The sequence below is a fragment of the Eulemur rufifrons genome, chromosome 7, assembly GCF_041146395.1.
Source record: "Eulemur rufifrons isolate Redbay chromosome 7, OSU_ERuf_1, whole genome shotgun sequence".
NCBI lineage: Eukaryota > Metazoa > Chordata > Mammalia > Primates > Lemuridae > Eulemur > Eulemur rufifrons.
Window position 1 is genome coordinate 129,045,163 of NC_090989.1, and position 23,475 is coordinate 129,068,637.

Sequence of the window (23,475 nt, forward strand, 5' to 3'; positions counted from 1 at the left end):
ACCTAATAACTGCTTTTATATTTTCTTTACTATGTTCTAAAAAATTATTTGCATGGTAGGATGAATTATCCCAATAATCTGGCCTATTGAAGAATTGTCTTTATGGTGCCCTGGATAATTGGAACTTTATTTTTTACATCAGAAACTGATATTCACTTCCATTGAGAAGTATTACCATAACTGTAATGTTGTCTCTGGAGCCAGCCTCTAAAGCAGCATTTACAAGTTCATGGCTAACATACTCAGCTGCACCTTCATAGAAACTCTTAGTGCCTGATTTTTTCTCACTTTTTGGCACCCCATTTATGCTGTGTGGTCTGTAAGTTTCTTTCTCACTGCAAGGTACATGATGAGTCGTTTCTGGTGGAACTCTTTCTATATTTTCAGGATTATAAATGAAATTATTAGAATATTTTGAATTGGACGAATTTTCCTTTGAATTTGCAGTTGACAGACATTCTTTGGATTCAGGTTTATACTGAAACAATACGTGAATATCACTTTCTGATTCAGTAATGTTTGTTTCACTGTTTGCTGGTGAAGATTTGTTTCGTATGATAGAATTGTGTATTTGCTTATACACCTGAAACGTTGTCATTGCCAGTGCAGTGACTTCCTTTGTATCCAGAACTTCCCAAAGACCATTAGTGGCTAAAATGAGGAATTGACATAAGTCATCTATAGGGACAGAAATAGTTTGAGGTGCTGGGATTATGAATTTTTTCAGTTTGAGATTTCCATGAAATCCAAGTCCTCGTGTGGTTTTTATTTGCCCTTCTAGGAGCCCATATGGTTCATGTGAACTGATCCCTGCTCCGTTCTGAAGTACTCGTCGTCTTTCATTTATGTTTCGTGTAGTGTGTTCTTTGGTTAGGCAAAAACCTCTCCCATTTCTGCATAAAACTGCTTGCACATTACCTAAAAGATTATTTTAAAAAAAATTATTTTTTATCGTAGAAATAACCACTTGTATCAAAATCTACTGTTAACTTTAATAACTTTAATAATCCTGTGTTTATTAATCAATGCTAAACAAAAACAGGCCATGAAAAACTATTTTAAAAATATGTGTAATACTGTTATCACTACTGGATAGTTTACAGTAATTTAGATTTCAAACTGAGAAGAATTTATCTCTCATTGTTAAGCAACTTTTAGTGTTTAAAATTACTGCATTTAGTATTAAAACCACAAATAATGAAAAATGACTTCTAAATTTTATATCAAACAGCATCAGAATATTACTTACATTGGAGAGTCAAGACTTGAACTTTTTTTTATAGCCAACATATATAGTCAATATAGCAGATTTTTAAAATGTTTTTAAATACATGCTTTTTCAATTAGAAACAGTTATAAAGCATAGGATTTGACAGTTTTGTAACTGGTAAAAGTTAAAACCTGAACATACTTAGCTCACGAGTAATGAAAAAATTAGAATGCCACCATTAATGTTAGTCTTACTAGGTTCCTGTAATGTGTGGTTTAAAAAAAAATTAAGTCAATTAGTCCTGTGAATGAAAAATATGTATTATTCATGTGTTAAATGGATAATAGGCAGCCAACATTAAATTAAACCCTTTGGTTGGAAACTGAAATCTTAAAAGTTGGTTGTAGTTTATTCATGGTTCAGATGAATCTTTGATGTGTGCTTCATTGAAATATTTTTCTTTTTCTTTGAGATGGTATCTCGCTGTGTAGCCTAGGTGGAAGTACAGTGACGTGACATAATCATAGTTTCCTGCGGCCTCAGACTCCTGGGCTCAAGTGATCCTCCTGCCTCAGCTTCCCAAATAGCGGGAGGACTGCAAGTGCACCTGGCTTCATTGAAATCTTAAAATCTAAACATGCCCTAAACAGACTGGAGGATAGTTGTTTACTAAAACTGTCTTTGGTTTGTTAGGAAAAATGTAATTTCCCGAAGTTGTTAGGAACATAATTACATATTTACCATAGGCAGTAGTTTTTCTTGATATCAAATCATTTATGATTTATAAAATGTTAGGTAAATTGTTTTGAGATGGGGTTAGTGATGTTTGAATATTATCTCTGAGAATTAAAATTCCTGGAATATTATGCCCAATTTACTTTAGGTAGAATATTCTGGTTTTGGCCGGGTGTGGTGGCTCACGCCTATCATCCGTAGTGCTCCGGGAGGCCGAGGTAGGAGGATTGCTTGAGGTCAGGTGTTTGAGACCAGCCTCGGCAAGAGTAAGACTCCATCTCTACTAAAAATGGGGAAAAAAATAAGCCAGACGTGGTGGCACATGCCTGTATTCCCAGCTACTTGGAAGGCTGAGGCAGGAGGATCACTTGAGCCCAGGAGTTTGAGGTTGCTGTGAGCTAGGCTGTTGCCACGGCACTCACTCTAGCCAGGGCAACACAGTGAGACTCTGTCTCAAAAAAAAAAAAAAAAAAAAAAAAAGATTCTGATTTTAAACATGATGCTATACCTAGGATCAGAATTTTGTTCCTGGGGCCTTCAATTTTTTTAGGTGAAGGAATTTGGGCTTAGAAGGCTGAGGTCCATGCAACTAGTATAATTTGAAAGCCTAAGTTGTTAAAGCATTAGTGTCAGGTGTAGACAGAGACTTAGCTCATTTACATAATGGGAATTATTAATGGCTGAGCTACTGGATTGGGACTAAAAGATGATGTATGTGAAACTTGAGAACTGTATAAATGGTAGTTCTAAAAACTACACAACCCCTCATTTAAAGAAATATATTCCATTTATTAATGTTTTGTGTTAACTTGTCATTACTGCTGGTCATTCTTAACATTCTGAAGAAGCTAAATCAGTAAAATCTTTTAATGGACTGTAAATTATTGCTGTATCTGCAGAGTGGCATGGAATAGTATTTAGCATGTCAACTGAGTAAAAATAATTGTTCTGTTAGGAGGACATAACAGTTTACTACATCTTTTAAAGTAGGAAAATTTTTATGTGTGTGAGTATATACGTATGAATAGTGTGGCGCTAGCTCTGAAAACACAGTGGACATAATTGAACTCAGAATAGTCAAATCCATTGATTTCCTAAATGTTCGCATGTAGGAAGCCAAAACCCATTCAGCAAAAAGAAAAAACATTGGTTCCTTCCTATGTAATTTGAAAAGAATTTAAAAGAAATATGAACTTAGGCCAGGCACGGTAGCTCACGCCTGTAATCCTGGCACTCTGGGAGGCCGAGGCGGGGCGGGAGGATCGCTCGAGGTCAGGAGTTCGAGATCAGCCTGAGCAAGAGCGAGACCCTGTCTTTACTAAAAAAAAAAAAAATAGAAAGAACTTCTCTGGATAACTAAAAATATATAGAAAAATTAGCCGGGCATGGTGCCGCATGCCTTTAGTCCTAGCTACTCGAGAGGCTGAGACAGAAGGATTGCTTGAGCCCCGGAGTTTGAGGTTGCTGTGAGCTAGGCTGACACCATGGCACTCTAGCCAGGGCAAATGAGCGAGACTCTTGTCTCCAAAAAAAAAAAAAAAAAATATGAACTTAAAGTGGAAGGGTGGTAAATGGGTATTTTGATTTTAGTTGCCTCTGCAGAGAGCTTGATAAATGTAATCTTATCCACTATTTGCCTTTTTTACCCCTGTGCTAGAGTAGGAAATGCCATTTTGGCTCATTTTACTACTTGTGAACATCCCTTAGGTTCAACACAAAATTTCCTAGAAGAGTCATTAAACTCTTGTTGCAGTTGTTGCTCTGACAGTGGCTTGCTGTCAAGACTTAAAGCAAGTTACTTAATCGACAGTATATCCATCCTGTTAAAGAGAAATACTGCCTTCTGCGTGGTTCACATCCTTATATGAATGGTGTATGAAGGAAAGAAAAAGTAAAGGAGAGATAGCTAGTGTTTCTCAACTATTCATGCATGTAACCCAGAAAATAGAAGGTAAATAAGATTCAGGCTCTGGAAGAGTACTAATGGAACAGAGATTTTTAGAAAATCAGGTGTGCAGAGTCAATAGTCTTGATTACCTGAACATGGGGTGGCATGCCGTCAGCTGCAAATGAGGTTGTTGAAGTCATCCATTAAGCTGAAAGCTTGAATGGGATGATGAACAAAAGGCCCCCATGAAGATGGGAAATTGGAGGAACGTTTTAAAAGATCAGTGTTATGTCAATGTAGCCTGAAGAGTGGAAGAGAGAGGAGCAAGTCTGACAGTTTAAAAGAGAGGACAGTTTGGCTTTAAAGAAAGGTTTCTGTAACATCTGTTTGGAGGAAATGAGAATAGCTAACCAAGCAGTGAACTATGTGATGAAGACCATTACATAAAAATTTTAATCTGAGCATAAGCGAATTCAATTCCTAGACACAAAGGTAACAACTTTTAGTAGTTGGAGAGATTGTGCTCTTCAGAAAATATTATCAGAATGAAAATGGAACAGGATTACTGGAAGAGCAACAAGTTCAGGAATAGTAATCCTGAGGACTAAAAAGCTGCTTTCGCGAGATGCTTAAACCTTTTAAAGTGGCATAGTCCATTTCTTATGTGGAGGACAATGATACAATTTCCTCCCGCAATTACTGGTCATCTCCAACTTGTGTGAGAAGGAAGAGTCCAGTAAACTTGAAAGTGAGCTCTAGAATCCCAAGCAGGGAATTCTAGAACTGAGTGGGCAAGATCAAGATTTTTCTCAGATAAAATCAGAAAGCTTAGTGTTGATTAGAAGAGGGAATTTTTAAGAATGAGGGAAGAGGAAGAGAAGTTTTATGTGTTGGTAAGAAAAAAGATACCTAGGATGGACAGGATTGCTATGGTGTAATAGAGGGTTTGGGGTGGAAGAACAGCTTGGGAGAGTGGAAAGACAGACTTAATAGTCCGACAGTTAGACTTTAATCCCAACATTTTGTCTGTGTGACCTTCATTAAGTTACTTTATTTCCCTAAGTAACAGTTTTTCATCTGCAGTGTTACTTGTTAAGGTTATTGTGAGACTTCAAGAAGGTAATATAGTAGGCAGACACTTAGAAAAGTTATTTAGTGTTCCAAGAAAGGGAGAGCAGGCAGAGAGAGGCAACTAAGAGAAACTGAAGGGAAACATTTCAGACCCATTTATAATGGAATTATAAGAAAATCTTTATGCAGTAAAATTACAAGAGAATAGGTAGCGGTAACTTGGATCTTGTGAAAAGAGGAAATAGTTAATCGGGAAGAGAAAAGGAGCAGTCACAAAGGATCATAAGTAAATGTAAACGTGCATTTAAATAAGGTTAGGGAAACAGCCTATGTCCAGTTTTTATTCAGGGCTGTAATTTAGGCAAAAGAGGCTGAATTTGTTTAATCATAAGCATGGATAGCAGCTTTGTGCCTCTTTCAGCTAATGATTAGCATAAGAGAGCCTCACTAATATGGAACTAGTTTTCATTGGATGTTTGAAAGATTATTTTGTTTATTTTGTAAGATGTGTAATCATGAAACTCATGGTCATTGTACATTGCTCACCATTGTACACCTAATGCCTAACAGTATTTTACACATGGGTCTCAACTGTTTGTAAAATATTTTTTAAATGTGTTCTCAGAATCAGGTTGATAACACATGTAAGTCCCACCACCACCACCAGAAAAAGGGAGAAGGGGGAAGGGAGGTATATAAAAAGGTCAGTGTTATTTTAAATATATGGTTTCTTTCCTGCATAAAATGAGGGAGATTCTGCAGTTAAATTAGGTTTTAGGGAAAAGGAGTAGGGATGTAAATAAATTTAAAAGCAACTTATTAAACCAGTGTGAATGAACAGAAATTTTTCAAATCTATAGAGACAATCACATCTACACAGGAAAATGAAACAATTAAATGAAGTCTGTAAATATGCAGCAGTAATAAATGAAAGAAGACCACACAGGAATGAAGACACACTAAAAACTGTAGAGGCCGGGCATGGTGGCTCACGCCTGTAATCCTAGCACTCTGGGAAGCCGAGGTGGGCAGATCGTTTGAGCTCAAGAGTTCGAGACCAGCCTGAGCAAGAGCGAGACCCTGTCTCTACTAAAAAAAATAGAAAGAAATTAGCTGGACAACTAAAAATATACAGAAAAAATCAGCTGAGCATGGTGGCACATGCCTGTAGTCCCAGCTACTTGAGAGGCTGAAGCAGAAGGATTGCTTGAGCCCAAGAGTTTGAGGTTGCTGTGAGCTACGCTGACACCATGGCACTCTAGCCAGGGTGACAGAGTGGGACTCTGCCTCAACAACAACAACAAAAAAAAACGGTAGAAAGCTCATATTGTTCATTTGAAGTAACCAGACTTCAAGTTTTTCAGACTTGAGTCTTGGCTCACTTACTGGTTGTGTAAGCTTATATAATGCTTTGATGAGCCTCACTCATATATTAAAAATGTGATTATCCTTATAGCTTGTGAGGATTAGATGAAAGGAGTGACTTGGTGAACTTGAGAAGAGAAGGAAGGGGGCTTAAGGTGGCCACTAATTAAAAATTTGTGAATCGGTTGGTCCGAGTGCAGTGGTGTTTACAACTAATTGATCACAACCAGTTACAGATTCCTTTGTTCCTTCTCCACTCCCACTGCTCCACTTGACCAGCCAAAAAAAAAAAAAATTTGTGAATAATAGAGAAGTAGTGGGTAAAGTTGTGCCTGGTCTCTCCATCTAGTGTGAGTTCACAGACAGAAAGCTAGGACACTAGTAAATAAATATAGTTTATGGAGCCTTATTTAAAGAAATTATTAAGAAAAATGTGGCCAGGCGCGGTAGCTCACGCCTGTAATCCTAGCACTCTGGGAGGCCAAGGCGGGTGGATCGCTCGAGGTCAGGAATTTGAGACCAGCCTGAGCAAGAGCGAGACCCCGTCTCTACTAAAAAAAATAGAAAGAAATGATCTGGCCAACTAAAAATACATATAGAAAAAATTAGCCAGGCATGGTGGCACATGCCTGTAGTCCTAGCTACTTGAGAGGCTGAGGCAGGAGGATTGCTTGAGCCCAGGAGTTTGAGGTTGCTGTGAGCTAGGCTGATGCCACGGCACTCACTATAGCCTGGGCAACAGAGCGAGACTCTGTCTCAAAAAAAAAAAAAAGAAAAGAAAAGAAAAGAAAAACGTATAATCTAGACAAAGATCTTGGAATAGCAGATAAACTAAAACATTCATATTTAAAAACTAACCGTAATGGAGGAGTCTGAGGTCTTGGATTGACTCTCCCACTGAGAACAAGTAAATACCCTAGGTAATATACCAGAAAGTACAAAATTGTAAAGTAAAAAGAGCAATGACTGAATCCAGGTATACAAAAGCAAAAACCACCTTTTACCTGAGAGGATGTATTGAGCTGAATATACAAAACATTGAATTTTCACAGGGTTTTTGGACAGGAGACAAAACCTAGAGCTTGTCCACGGTGGGGAAACTAATTGGCTCTCCTCAACAAAGATGGTACCCCAAAGGACCATGGCCTCACTGAAACAGTGAACCAAAAATAAACCTATGCCCTTACTATTACTCAGATGACAGAAAAAATGGACTATTACAAATTCTGATGCTGAACTATCAAGATAAACATGATCCGTTGGAAGAAGGCGGAAAAAAAGGAAGCCACACAACTTGAAACCACCAACCTTCATGTATTTGTAGTCTGAAAACTTCAAATGGATCATCATGTTCATCTTGATAGTGTCAACAGGCAGATACCAGTCAGGAGCAAATTCAGTACTCTGGACACCAAACCCTCAAGTAATACCCCAAAACATCAATCTATGAAATTTCTTACCCTTTTGGTCAAGATACAGTAACAGTGAGTGGATTTCCACTTTCATCTGTGTTCGAAAGATAGCTGAGAGTCCAGGGTTTACCTAGGACAGAATACTAGAGAGAAAAGAACTGCACAGAGAATCCCAGAGATCTCCAGAGGTCTTCCTCAAGTGTTCAGAAGGGTCCTGATCAGTGTCTGTGTAAGGAAAATCCTCAACACTGGGGCAAGATTTGAAAAGGATTAGAGGGAATATCACCCAGGGATGGGAACAATTCCTGTCCCAACCAGCCAGTCTGAAAAAATACATAATTCATGAATCATTGGGTAGCTTACTTAGGAAGATCTTGCCTCAGTAGAGAGGAATAATTAGACTAAATTGTGCCCTGCTCAGGACCTGCCTGGCAAATTATTCATATAAAAGCAAGATCTGAAAGAATCAAACTGTTATCTGGGTAATTTTATCCCAGAACAAAGCTCAAGACAGTATGTCCAAAAACATACCTTTATGTCCTAACCCTCAGAATCTGAATATAACTTCATTTTGAAAAATGGTCTTTGCAGTTGTAATTAAGGATCTTAAAATGAGATCATCCTGGATTATCCAAGTGGACAGTAAATCTGATTAGAAATCTCCATATAAGAGACACACAGAGTAGAGACATGGGGAAAACAGAAAAAAAGCCATTTGAAGATTCAGGCAGAGGCCGAGCACAGTGGCTCATGGCTATAATCTCAGTGCTGTGGGAAGCTGAGGCAAGAAGATTGCTTGAGCCCAAGAGTTTGAGACCAGTCAGCCTAGACAACATAGCAAGACCCATCTCTACCAAAAAAAAAAAAAAAAATTTTTTTTTTTTTTTTAATTATCTGAGTGTGGTAGTGTATGCCTATAGTCCTAAATACTCAGTAATCTCACATGAACCCAGGAGGATCACTTGAACCCAGGAGTTCAAGGTTACAATGAGCTATGATTGGACCACTGAACTCCAACCTGGGCAACAGGTTTAAAAATTAAAAAATTTTTTTAAAGATCAAGAGAGAGATTGGAATTATGCAGCCACAGGCAAGGGAATGCCTGGAGCCACCATAAATTAGAAGAGGCAAGAAAGGATTTTCCCCTAGGGACTTCATAAGAAGCATGGCCCTGCTAACACGTTAACTTCAGGCTTCTGGCCTCCAGAACCATGAGAGAGTAACTTTTTGTTGTTTTAAGCCACAAAGTTTCTGGTAATTTGTAATAGCAGCCTTAGAAAACTAGTCCACCAGGCATGCAAATAAGCAGAAAAATACTACCCATGATAAGTGAAAAGTCAATGAATTAAAACCAACCTCCAAATGATACAGATGTCAAATTAATAGGTGAGAACATAAAAGGTTATAACTGCATTCTGTGTGTTCAAAAATTAAGTGGAGACAAGATGGTGCTGAAGGCGAAGAAGGAAGCTCCTGCCCCTCCCAAAGGCAAAGCCAAAGCAAAGGCTTTGAAGGCCAAGAAGGCAGTGCTAAAAGGCGTCCACCGCCACAAAAAAAAGAAGATCCGTGTATCACCCACCTTCTGGCAGCCAAAGGCACTGCGCTTTGGAAGAGCGCTCCCCAGGAGAAACAGCTTGATCACTATGCCATCATCAAGTTCCCCTTGACCATTGAGTCTGCCATGAAGGAGATAGAAGACAACAACACACTTGTGTTCATTGTGGATGTCAAAGCCAATAAGCAGGCGGGGCGCAGTGGCTCACGCCTGTAATCCTAGCACTCTGGGAGACCGAGGCGGGTGGATTGTTTCAGCACACGAGTTCGAGACCAGCCTGAACAAGAGCGAGACCCCGTCTCTACCAAAAATAGAAAGAAATGATTTGGACAACTAAAAATACATAGAAAAAAATTAGCGAGGCATGGTGGCGCATGCCTGTAGTCCCAGCTACTCAGGAGGCTGAGGCAGGAGGATGGCTTGAACCCAGGAGTTTGAGGTTGCTGTGAGCTAGGCTGACGCCACGGCACTCTAGCCTGGGCAACAAAGTGAGACTCTGTCTCAAACAAAAGCCAATAAGCACCAGATCAAATAGGCTGTGAAGCAGCTCTATGACATTGATGTGGCCAAGATCAACACCCTGATCAGGCCTGATGGAGAGAAGAAGGCATATGTTCGACTGGCTCCTGATTATGATGCTTTGGACGTTGCCAAAAAAATTGGGATCATTTAAACTGAGTCCAGCTGGCTAATTATAAATATATATCTTTTCACCTTAAAAAAAAAAAAAAAGTTAAGTGGAGACATGGAAGACTTAAAAAAAAACTAGAGATGAAAATTACAATATCTGAAATGAAAAATACACTGTGATTAATGGCAGATTAGACATTACAGAAGAAAAGATTAGTGAACTTGAAGACAAAGCAATAGAAACTGTATAAAACAAAGCATAGAAAAAAAGTTTTAAATGAAAAGAGCTTTAGAGAGCCATAGCACAATTCAAGTGCCTAAAGTACGTAATTGGAGTGTCTTAGGGATAGAAGAGAGGGTAAGGAGGGAAAAAATGTAGTACATCAAAATCAAATTGCTTAAAACTAATGATAAAGAGAAAATCTTCAAACTAGCCACATAGGAAAAACTATATTACATGTAGAGTAACAGAGATAATGGTGATAGCAGATTTCTCCTCATAAAAAATGCAAGCAAGAAGACAAGGAAGAAACATTTTTAATTACTGAAAGGAAAAATGTGTATATATGTATATATAGTAAATGAATGTATTTTTTAAAAAACAGGCATAAATAAATTCTTAAGAATTTATCATAAGAAAACCCATTTTACAAAAACCAAGGAAGTTTTTCAGGCAGAAGAAAAATGTTTTTTTTTTTTTTTTGAGTCAGAGTCTTGCTCTGTTGCCTGGGCTAGAGCAGGCAGACGAAAAATGATACTAGAAAAACACAGATCTACACAAAGGAATAAAGGCTACCAGAAATTTTACTACATGGGTAAATGTATCATTTTTTCTTCCTTAAAGCTATTTAAAAAATAATGGAATATTTAAACAAAAAACAGTGATATAGAGAGAATATATATACACATTTTATGTAATATAATATACATTATATTTATATTTATTATATATGTTTGTTTATTATACACTATATATTATATATTACATATGTAAAATGTGTGATCAAAATAGTCTGGGATGGAACAGTATAAAAGTATACTGTTGTGAGAATTCTATATGTAAAACAATATTATATCACTTAAAGTAGAATGGGAGAAGTTAAATATGTATAACATAAATCCCAAAGAAACCATTAAATAACATAGTATTTATAGATAATAACCCAACAAAGGAGATAGAATGGAATCACAAAAAACTAACTCAAAGGAAGGTAGTAAAAGAAGAAACAGGTGAAACATATAGAAAAAGAATTTCAAGATAAATGTACACCTAACTATATCAACAATCACTTTAAATATAAAGGGAAAAAGCACCCAATTAAAAAGCAGAGACTTTTCAGGGTGAATAAAAAACAAGACCCAAATATATGCTGCTTACAATAAATGCATTTTAAATATAAAGACAAATGTATGTTAAAAGTAAAGGAATGGGAGAAGATATAACATGATAATGTGATAAGAGCTAGAGTGACTATAGTAATCCTGGACAAAGTTAACATTTAAACAAGAAAAATTGGCCGGGCGAGGTGGCTCACGCCTGTAATCCTAGCACTCTGGGAGGCCGAGGCGGGCGGATCGCTCGAGGTCAGGAGTTCGAGACCACCAGCCTGAGCAAGAGCGAGACCCCACCTCTACTAAAAATAGAAAGAAATTATATGGACAGCTAAAAATATATATAGAAAAAATTAGCCGGGCATGGTGGCGCATGCCTGTAGTCCCAGCTACTCGGGAGGCTGAGACAGGAGGATCGCTTGAGCTCAGGAGTTTGAGGTTGCTGTGAGCTAGGCTGACGCCACGGCACTCACTCTAGCCTGGGCAACAGAGTGAGACTCTGTCTCAAAAAAAAAAAAAAAAAAAAAAAGGAGTTCGAGACCAGCCTGAGCAAGAGTGAGACCCCGTCTCTACTAAAAAATAGAAAGAAATTATATGGACAACTAAAATATATATATACAAAAAATTAGCCGGGCATGGTGGCACATGCCTGTAGTCCCAGCTACTCGGGAGGCTGAGGCAGTAGGATCGCTTAAGCCCAGGAGTTTGAGGTTGCTGTGAGCTAGGCTGACGCCACAGCACTCACTCTAGCCCGGGCAACAAAGCAAGACTCTATCTCAAAAAAAATAAATAAATAAAAAATAAACAAGAAAAATTGTCAGCAATAAAGAAGGATATATTATAATGATAAAGGGCCAATCCAACAAGTGAACATAATTCTAAACATGTATGTATTTAAAGCAAGGCCTCAAAATACTGAAAGTAAAACCTCATAGTACTTCAACAGGAAAAAGAATTCATAATTATAGTCAAGATTTTAGTAGCACTTTTGCAATAATTGATAGGCCAGCCAGGCATGGTGGTACATGCCTCTAGTCCCACCTACTCAGGAGGCTGAGGCAGGAGAATCATTAGAGGTCAGGAGTTTGAGGTTGCAGTGAGCTATGATAATGCCACTACATTGTAGCCCAGGCAACAGAGCAGGACCCTGTCTCAAAAATAGTAACAATAATAATAACCAGTAGACCAAGAAGTTAGTAATAACATAGAAGGAAATCAATAAGAACATTGAGGACTTGAATAATAATGAAAACAACATGGCCTAATTTATATTCATAGAACACTCCACCAACAATAGCAAAGTACACATTTTTTTCTAAGTGCACACAAACATTTAGCAGGTAGACCATAATCTGGACCATAAAAGTCTCAATAAATTTAGAATTAAAGTCATATATGTTCTGTGCCCAATAAAAAACTAAATTTTTTTTTGGGCACAGAAATATATACATTTATAAAAATGAATTAACAGAATGAAACTAAACACAATGAGCAAGAACCAGCAGAAAACAGATAGCAGAAACAGACCTACAAGGATATTAGTGGGCCTGGCGTGGTGGCTCACGCCTGTAATCCTAGCACCCTGGAAGGCCGAGGTGGGTGGATTGTTTGAGCTCAACCAGCCTGAGCAAGAGTGAGACCCCGTCTCTATTAAAAATAGAAAGAAATTATATGGACAGCTAAAAATATACATAGAAAAAATTAGCCAGGCATGGTGGCGCATGCCTGTAGTCCCAGCTACTCGGGAGTCTGAGGCAGCTGGATTGCTTGAGCCCAGGAGTTTGAGGTTGCTGTGAATTAGGCTGACGCCATGGCACTCTAGCCTGGGCAACAGAGTGAGACTCTGTCTCAAAAAAAAAAAAAAAAAAAAAAAAAAAAGTATGCAGGGAGCAAGAAACCAGGAAAATGACCAAAAGATTTAACAACAACCAACAAAAGAACCAAATGCAACAAATTTAAAAAATCTTAAAAGTTTAGGAAAATAAAATGACTTCAATATATGAAGAGAAAATTAGTGAACTGGAAAAGTGATATTAAGCAATGGTCTAAAAGGCAGCACAAACATGGAAAAATAAGAGAATTTAACTTAGAGTAAGAAGGTCTAAGATAAGCCTTATCACAACACTAGAATGAAAAGAAAGAATGAGCAGAGGCAAAATTTGACAAAATAGTGGCAGACACCAATTCACAAAGTCAAGAAGCCAAAATAATCCCAAATGGAATTTTTGAAAAATGTGCTTGTAAACACATCATAAGGAAATTGTGCAACGTTAAAGACAAAGATATTTTAAAAGCAACAAAAAAGAAAAAAAAATGATTACCTTCAAAGGGTTTACTTTTTATCAGCAACGATAGAAGCCAAAAGAGAGTGGAAAGATATCTTCAAAATGCTGAGAAAAAATAGCTGCCATACTAGAATTTTTACCAAACAAAAATGTCATTTGAGAAAATTTCACACAAAGTCTGAATTTGTCACCAGCAAACCATCACTAACAAAAACTCTACAGGATGTCTTTCCGGCAGAAGAGAAAATATTCCACATGAGAGAAGAAAGAATACAAGTAACAGTAAACATGTGAATCAAGATAAACAAATATAAAATGTATAAACCAATAATAATGTTTTGTAAAATTGCTTAAGTGGAATTAAAATATACAACAATAGAATACAAGTTAAGAAAGTGAACGGAATTAGAATGTTCTAAGAGGCCAGGTGCAGTGGCTCATGCCTATAATCCCAGTGCTTTGGGAGGCTGAGGCAGGAGATTAGACCTGGAGATCAGAACTAAACAAACAGGAGAGAGTGTAGACATTAACGATAGTGGCCACTTACTGAATAATGAATATCTCATCATTTGTCATTTAACTTTACAGGGACTCTGAGATCTAATGGTATTTTCCATAGGGATTGCAATTCCAACAATATAGATCAGTCCCAAATTGACCTGAAATCCAAAATGAATATGTCCATGAAGGATTTGTAGCCTCAGCACAGAGTCTGAGAAAAATGACAATGACTCTGAGGTAATTGACATTGCTTAGCTTCTTGGTATTGCTTAGTCTGGAGTCCTCCTTATTTTGGGCTGATAATCAAAGCTCGATCAGAAACAAGCTGACTTTCAGGGGCCTTGACGTTGAAATGGTCTTTGTGATTATCTGGCTCTTGCAATATCATCTCTGCCACAATATCCCACTCACTGAGGCCCAGCCTCCTCAGGCTCTGGAAGCAATCTTCTTAAAAGGTAGCATTATATAGTGGGACTGATTTCCGGCTTCAATTCCTATTACCTCTGAGACCTTGAACAAATTATCTCACATTTCCAAGCTTCCATTTCTCATATGAAACATTGAGTTAACAATACTTAGTTAACATTAGATATCAGAATTCTTATAAGACTAAATGAGGAAATTACTCTGTGTTCAATATTCAATAAGTGGACACTATCATGAATAATAATTCTATACAAGAAAGGGGTAGTAGAACCCTAGAAAAGCATCATGGAACTCAGGTTAACTTTGCTAAAACAGTTTTATCTCTGGGCTTTCCATTTTGGCAAGCTCCTAAGCCAAGACTTCAAGCACTTAAGGTCAGAAGAATTGCTTCTTGAAATAAAGTTAAAAGAATACAACCACCTTTTTGGAGAAGGGAATACTTGCCCATAAAACTGAGGCATGAATTATCATTCTCTCTGAGATGAAACTGATGCTACTTGGCTAGTGAGCATGAGAAAGACCTATTGCAAATGTATTAGTTATCAGAACAACTTACCAGTTTCAACAACTATACTAACAATAATCAAACAACTTTCCATTCTTTTGAAAAAAGGAAGTGTGTAATACGTTTTTCATTTTGTTCAAATCTAAGCATATGTGGTATATTTGCTTTTTATCTTTATAAGCAACTCTATTGCTATCCCTCTTGGAAAATTTAATGTTTTTGTCACATTACTTCATATCTGTGCCTCCTTGAAAAATAAATATGATTATTATTGTGCCTGCAATCTGCAATTAAACTGTGGTTATTTGTTGTTTCTTAAATTGGTCAATATGATTGCTAGGCACTATTAAGTCACTAAATATTAGGATACTAAAAAATTCTGGAAGCCTGGGAGGTTTTGCTGCCAGTAATCAAAAATGTAAAGGTGTTATTTGGTGCTATTCAATGTACATACCAGTGTTTGCAACATGTAATATTCCAGAAATTATTTCTGGCATCTTCTGAGAAGGAGAGCTCTCTGCCAATCTGTCATAGTTATTAGTTTTCCTCCAATTCTTAGGAGGGTAAGGACTTTTAATGCTGCCTTCTAATACACAAGTAACTGCAGAGCAGCCACTCCATCGAACCCTGGACACTTCTTTCCTTCCAAGACGTAAGAGCCTATCCATTCTCCAAAATGCTTTTGCAAAGGCCTTGTGTATGTTCTCATACTCACTCCTCATTGCTCTTGTCTTTTTGTTTATGGAAGAAAAGAGGTCTTCTATTGCTATGTATTCTTCTCTAAACACAGTATGAAAGGAATTAATTATTTGTTTCTCTTCAAGTGTCATTTGGTAGGAAGGATCAAATTTGGAAAGTTGGTGGAGAAGTAAAACTGGGAGTTCCATTGATGTCAACTCTGCTGCTGAGGCACCATGATGTCCATCAAACAAACCAAAAAAGCACACATTGGGTCTGTTGCCAAAATTATTCACTACAGTGAATTTATCATTCATGTCAGCTTTCCATGTAGAATTCCTGTCTTCACAAATGGATACTCCTTTAATTAACAGATGATTGATTTTTTGAGAATATATGGAACTCCTGTCAATGTTATGAAAAATCTTATAGTATGCTGGTATTTCTTTCTTCCAAATCAGCTCAAAGGCATTATTAATGCTCTGTAGGATTTTTTCATTGAACATAAAGGATGACAATAGTTTAGAAATTATATACTGTCTCTGAACAGCAAGTATTAAGGGCTGTGGTTTCTTTCCAGCCATCCACTGGAAACCCAATGTGGCTAGAGCTACATGTTCCTTTTTATGGAGAAAAATATCAGTTATGTGAATTTCATTCTTGCATATGGAACAGGGTAATGTGATCATTTGCTCTAAGACCTGTTGCTCCTCAGGGTTTCCAGCACTTTTCAATGGTCTTATCTTTTTCTTTCTAACATGCTTTCTTCTGAATGAAACTGGAATTTCCTCATCTGAATCAAACGTTGATTTTTTCCTACTCCATTCTCTTGATTTCCACAACGTTCTGCAAACAGGATGAGAGATATTTACATGCCAGGAATGATGCAATGAAAACCTCTTCAAGAAGGCTTGTATCATTGCAGTTTGCTTTGGCTCCTCACAGTCTAGAATAGGCCTAGAATTGAACATTCTCATTCACCTTTCCATGATTTCCCAAAAAACACATATTAAGTACTCAATAAATTGACCTGTGTCTACCTGAAAGTAATTAGGCAAAATCTCCACAAAGTCAGCTAGACATCTAAACAAATACTCAGAGAAATTAGCAAAATATTATGTCCCAGGCATGTGAAAGTATATGTTTGAGACCTAGGATTTTGATTTCTAACATGAACATACAGTCATGAGTTGCATAACAAAGTTTCAGTTAATGTCAGACCACATATACGACAGTGATCCCATAAGATTATAATGGAGCTGAAAAATTCCTATTGCCTAGTGATGTTGCTGTCTTAATGTCATAGTCAACACGTTACTCGTGTTTGTGGTGATGCTGGTGTAAACAAACCTGTGCTGCCAGTCATATAAAAGCATAGCACATACAGTTATGTATATAATACTTGATAATAAATGACTGTTAATAGTTTATGTCTTCTTTTTTTTTTTTTTTTTTTTTTGAGACAGAGTCTCACTCTGTTGCCCGGACTAGAGTGAGTGCCGTGGCATCAGCCTAGCTCACAGCAACCTCCAACTCCTGGGCTTAAGCGATCCTACTGCCTCAGCCTCCTGAGTAGCTGGGACTACAGGCATGCGCCACCATGTCCGGCTAATTTTTTCTATATATATTTGTAGCTGTCCATATAATTTCTTTCTATTTTTAGTAGAGACGGGGTCTTGCTCTTGCTCAGGCTGGCCTCGAACTCCTGACCTCGAGCGATCCACCCGCCTCGGCCTCCCAGAGTGCTAGGATTACAGGCATGAGCCACTGCGCCCGGCCGCTTTATGTCTTTACTATACTTTTTATCAGTATTTTAGAGTGTACTCCTTCTACTTATTTACAAACAAACAAACAAACCAAAGCTAACTTTAAAAGGGCCTGAGGCAGGTCCTGCAGGAGGTATTCCAGGATAAGGCATTGTTATCATAGGAGATGACAGCTCCATACATGTTATTGCCCCTGAAGACCATCCAGTGGGACAAGATGTGGAGGTGGAAGACAGTTATATTGATTGATAATCCTGACTCTGCGTAGGCCTAGGCAACTGTGTGTGTTTGTGTATTACTTTTTAACAAAAAAGGTTAAAAAGAAAAAAATTAAAAATTTTAAAATAGAAAAAAAGCTTATCAAATAAGGATATGAAGAAAGAAAATATTTTCGTATAGCTGCGCATTGTGTTTGTGTTTTAAGCTAAGTATTATTACAAAAGAGACAAAAAAACTAAAAAAAGTTTTAAAGTTTATAAAGTAAAAATGTTACAGTAAGCTAAGGTTAACTTAATATTGAAGAAACAAACCTTTTAAAACTTAGTGTAATATAAATATAAAATGTTTATAAAGTCCACAGTAGTGGACACTAATGTCTTAGGCCTCCACACTCACTCACCACTCACTCACTGACTCACCCAGAGCAACTTCCAGTCCTGCAAGCTCCATTCATGGTAAGCACCCAATACAGGTGTACCATTTTGTATATTTTTTATACCATATTTTTACTGTACCTTTTTAAATGTGTCAATGTTTATATACACGAATACTTACCATTGTGTTACAGTTGCTTACAGTATTCAGTACAGTAACATGCTGTACAGGTCTGTAGCCTAGGAATAATAGGCTCTACTATAAAGCCTATGTGTGTAGTACGCTATACCATGTAGGTTTGCATAAGTACCTTCCAATGTTCGCATAACGAAATAGCCTAACAACACATCTCTCAGAACGTATCCCCATCGTTGCAGCATGGCTGTAATTACCTTTGTACTCCATTTTGTCTGGCTTAAAACACTTTTGTCCTAATTAAAGGGTTCACAAGAAAATGAATGGGCCATGCCATAACTAAGCAGAACAATGAAAAGAACTGATAGTAAGGGCAGAATTTTTTAAGACTACAATGAGTACAAAAACTACATCTTTTCTTTCCTGTCCCCAGGGGTGCGCCAAGGACAGGAAAGAAAAGATATGGAGTTGGAAGAGACATCTCTGGAGAACAGGCACCCTTTTCTATACCACTTCTTATCAGAGGCATCTAGCACAGTATTCAGCACGTGGGGCCATTTTTATCTCATTTTCTGCATGATTTCTGGAGCATGAGATCTTTTCAAGGGCCTGTGAAACATTAGAGACCTGAAAAGAAATGCTTTAGTTATAAAATATTTTAAAACCTGAAAAATATTAAAGTAGTAACTTTAAATGTTTATGAAATGTGACATTTTGAAAACTATTCAACTTCAGCTCAATTCATATATAAATTGTATTTGATATGGGTGCATTTTAATGTGTTAGCTGTAATGACTGGGTGAGGGCTACTGTAATACCTAGAGCCTATAAATACCTAAAACATCTCAGGTATATAATAAACACCCAAGAATGTTGGTGATTGTTGAGATAAGAAATGAGCTCATTTATATTTCACCAAATCAATGAGGAAAAGAAAAAAGAAAAAAGAAAAGAAAAAAAAAACAAGAAATGAGCTCATTTAGTAATAATGACAATAATAATAATGAAAATATCTTTGGCTGGGCTCATTGGCTCATGCCTGTAATCTTAGCACTTTGGGAGTCTGAGGCAGGAGGATTCCTTGAGGCCAGGAGTTTGAGGTTGCTGTGAGCTAGGCTGACGTCATGGCACTCACTCTAGCCCAGGCAACAGAGTGAGACTCTGTCTCAAAAAATAAATAAATAAAATAAAATAAAATGGCGTAGTATTTGCATATAGCCTATGCACTTCCTCCCATATACCTTAAATCATCTCTTGATTATTTACAATATATAATATAATTGTAAATGCTATGTAAATAGTTCTTATAGTGTATTTTTAAAATCTGTATTGTTTTTAGTTATCATATCATATTTTTTGCTGTTTGGGGGGGTTTGAATATTTTCTATCTAAATTTGGTTGAATCCATGGATGCAGAACTCAAGGATAAGGAGGCCCAACTCTACTGTGAAAAATGTAGACTTTGGATTTTTAAAAAAACTGTCTTCACTTACTAACTGTATAAACTTAGTCAAATCATTTAATCTCTCTGAGCATCTGCTTTCTTATCTTTAAAGTGCACAGGGTTGCTTTCAGCATCAAATGAGATAAATGGTGATGCAGTTGGCACATTGGGGACACTCAAAAAATGTCTGCTCTTTCCACCCTAAGTGAAAAGGACACTAAGAAAGATACAAAATGAAAACATATTACGTAATGGCATGAAATTGCAATGCTTAGAGATAAATGTGTTTTACGTGAAACCAATTTAAGAAAAAAATTAGGAGATCAATGGGAGCAAATTGTTTTAACAACAGAACCCAAATGTGAATATTTCAGAATTGCATAATGTATATTTATTAGTATGTTGTAGTTAAGTTGTTTACCTTATCACTTAATTACAGCTATGTTACACAGTTTAATAAATAATAAACTGGACAAATAAAGTACAGCACAATTTTGGAAAATATATGTAAATTAAAAATGCATGGGCCGGGCGTGGTGGCTCATGTCTGTAATCCTAGCACTCTGGGAGGCCAAGGCGAAAGGTCAGGAGTTTGAGCCCAGCCTGAGCAAGAGTGAGACCCCATCTCTACTAAAAATAGAAAGAAATTATCTGGACAACTAAAAATATATAGAAAAAATTAACTGAGCATTGTGGCCCATGCTTGTAGTCCCAGCTACTCGGGAGGCTGAGGCAGGAGGATCACATGAGCCCAGCTACTCAGGAGGTTGAGGTTGCTGTGAGCCAGACAGGAGGCAGGAGGATCACTTGAGCCCAGCAACCCAGGAGGTTGAGGTTGCTGTGAGCCAGGCTGACACCACAGCACTCTAGCCAGGGCAACAGAGTGAGACTCTGTCTTGGGAAAAATAAAATAAAATAAAAATGCATGAATAAGTCCAGATGTGGTGTCTCATGCCTGCAATCCTAACACTTTGGGAGGCTGAGGCAGGAGGATCCCTTGAGGCCAGAAGTTCGAGATCTGCCTGAACAAAAGTGAGACTGCCTCTCTACAAAAAGAGAGGTGGTGGCACATGCCTGTAGTCCCAGTTACTCGGGAGGCTGAGGCAGGAGGATCACTTGAGCCCAGGAGTTTGAGGTTGCAGTGAGCTATGATGACACCACTACACTCTAGTCTGGGCAACAGAGAAGATTCTGTCTCAAGGGGGGAAAAAAAAGAACTAATAAGTAAAATAATGACGATAAGAAAATAGATACATATCTTTAAGATTCTTGCCAGTAGAATTTGCATCCTCTAAATTATGCAAAAATCTTATTTCTAGAAAGGACAGTCTTCTAGGATAAATGATAAATAAAGTGATACACTATTTTATTTATTTGTGATAGGCAAAAAGTCTTTAGCAACCTTCATATATGGTTTACACATGGCAATATAATTAAAAATTAAAGAGACAAGCAAAACTCTGATAAGTTTAAAGTGTTTTGCCACTTTTTTGTTTGTATTTTTATCCCTGGAGTAAAATTTATTTACAAATTTCCACTTCATAAATGCTTCTATAACTATTTGCATATTCACAAGCCTTCCTGGCTTTACCTCACCAACAGATTTTTGTTTCTTTTTTTTAATGGAAAATTTAAAAATTACACAAAAGTAGAAGAGTATAATGAGTCCTCATGTACTCATTAACCAGCTTCAACCATTATCAACATTTTTTCAGTCTTGTTTCATCTGTATCTCCATCTACTTCATTTTGTTATTTTAGTTTGTTACATTTTTTGCTGGTGTATTTTAATGCCAATCCCCGAATCATATCTACTCACCCATAAATACTTCAGTCTCATCAACAAATTTGACCAGCATCCAAGCACTTCTTCAGTACCTACAATAGGCCAGCTATTGTGCAAGGTGCTGAGATGCACAGATGGATGAGGATTGCATCCTGCCCTTGAAGCTATGAGGGGAAAAGTTCACAGTGCCGTCCATATGCTCATCCAGGTCATTAATAAAAGGATTAAACAGGTCAGATGGAGCCAAGGACAGAGCCCCATTACAGTGCCCAACAAGGGACCTAGCTCTTCATCTGGCTAGGAATGGCATCATGAGACCTAAGAAACTGACCTAGAAAAACTCACAGTTGAGAGATACCACCAAAGGGTCCAAGGCAAAATCCAAGGGAAGGACCAGTTAGCAGGCAGAAGGAAGAAGAGGACCCAGCACAGGAAATGGATAGGCAAGCAGAGAGGTAGGAGGGGAAACTGGATACTGTCAAACCTTTCAAGTGCTTTTGACCAAAATGTATATAAAGATTTGTAATTGCTAATTTTTGGTAATATTCATGTAAAAGATGCAGTTTTCATGATCTTTGATGGACTGTTGGGACAGTATAAAAGGCACAGTAAGGCCAGGTGTGGTGGCTCACACCTGTAATCCTAGCACTCTGGGAGGCCGAGGCGGGTGGATCGCTCAAGGTCAGGAGTTCGAGACCAGCCTGAGCAAGAGCGAGACCCCATCTCTACTAAAAAAATAGAAAGAAATTATATGGACAACTAAAAATATATATATAGAAAAATTAGCCGGGCATAGTGGCGCATGCCTGTAGTCCCAGCTACTCGGGAGACTGAGGCAGGAGGATCGCTTGAGGCCAGGAGTTTGAGGTTGCTGTGAGCTAGGCTGACGCCACGGCATTCACTCTAGCCTGGGCAACAAAGTGAGACTCTGTCTCAAAAAAAAAAAAAAAAAAAAAAAAGGCACAGTAATACTATGATTTGACCTGAAGTCAATCCCTTACATCAAAACTTCATTTTTCTGTATTTCGTGGATAGCCGTAATACAGCTCTCTCATACACGGGCCATTCTTAGGATGTAATGCATCATTCAGATGTTCTTTCATTCATCATTCATTCATAATAAATACAAATATAACTGAATAAGAGCATAGAGAGAAAGAGAAATCCTCTTTTCTAAAGGTGGAGGAATATCAGTCCTCAGTGTACATAGCCTAACAGGAAGCCATGGTTTCATTTGTTTACAAAGAAAGTGAAGGACAAAAAACACTGTAGATATAATGTTCATCAAGTACATTTGTTATCCAACAGAAATTAAGAGAATTTACCTTAAAGCACCATTAAGTTCCATATTCCTTTGGAACCGTTACCGTTCTTTGCCCTCCCTTTACCCCTTTCCCCAGCCACTGTCCCTCCACCTTCAGTAGTGATGGTTATGGTGGAGGTAGAGGTCGTTGTGACCGCTGTGGCAGAGGCAGTGGTGACGGTGACGACGGAGGTTGGGGGTTCCCCTGACTTGGTGGTAGAACTCCCTGTGTGGAATGTTTACCATGTCACCTGGAACCTCAGTCAGAACTCACTTTATGATTCAGAAGGACTGTAAAGCAATAAGGTCACAAGTTGTATGACGTAACAAACTTGCTTTTGGAATTTCTGAAAGAAGGATCATTCATTAAATATATAGTCTTATGCCCATGTAGTTGGATAAAAATGTATGAGAAGTGACTATCAAGCTATCAAGTTTTTTGTTTTTTGTTTTTCTGAGACAGAGTCTCGCTCTGTTGCCTGGGCTAGAGTGAATGCCGTGGTGTCAGCCTAGCTCACAGCAACCTCAAACTCCTGGCCTCAAGCAATCCTCCTGCCTCAGCCTCCTGAGTAGCTGGGACTACAGGCATGCGCCACCATGCCCGGCTAATTTTTTCTATATATATTTTTAGTTGGCCAGATAATTTCTTTCTATTTTTAGTAGAGACAGGGTCTTGCTCTTGCTCAGGCTGGTCTCGAACTCCTGACCTTGAGTGATCCTCCCACCTCGGCCTCCCAGAGTGCTAGGATTACAGGTGTGAGCCACTGCACCCGGCTGTGACTATCAAGTAATATTTTTTTTGATAAGTTGTGTCACTTTCAGACTAGTGATTGTAGCAGACTATCCTTACTGTAC

The 23,475-nt window shown here is 37.9% G+C and overlaps 1 protein-coding gene and 1 pseudogene across 1 annotated transcript; one reads left to right on the top strand and one right to left on the bottom strand.

The window, feature by feature from the left end:
• Nucleotides 1-86: 86 nt before the first annotated feature.
• PP2D1 (protein phosphatase 2C like domain containing 1) lies at nucleotides 87-22,857 on the bottom strand. Its single transcript, XM_069473289.1, has 3 exons — nucleotides 22,643-22,857; nucleotides 15,370-16,439; nucleotides 87-918 (listed from the first exon to the last, which is right to left on the bottom strand). The coding sequence occupies exons 1-3, from the start codon at nucleotides 22,663-22,665 to the stop codon at nucleotides 134-136; spliced, it is 1,878 nt and encodes a 625-aa protein (XP_069329390.1). The 5' UTR covers nucleotides 22,666-22,857; the 3' UTR covers nucleotides 87-133.
• On the top strand, nucleotides 9,127-9,909 carry LOC138386714 (large ribosomal subunit protein uL23-like; annotated as a pseudogene).
• Nucleotides 22,858-23,475: the final 618 nt, after the last annotated feature.

Excerpts from the sequence above, each read along its gene's own strand:
- PP2D1 (XM_069473289.1), bottom strand. The coding sequence starts at position 22,665 with ATGGAACTTAATGGTGCTTTAAG. Across the intron at positions 16,440-22,642 it reads GAACTTAATGGTGCTTTAAG|AACGTTGTGGAAATCAAGAG; the intron begins GTAAATTCTCTT and ends TCCTGTTTGCAG. Across the intron at positions 919-15,369 it reads ATTACATGTTGCAAACACTG|GTAATGTGCAAGCAGTTTTA; the intron begins GTATGTACATTG and ends ATAATCTTTTAG.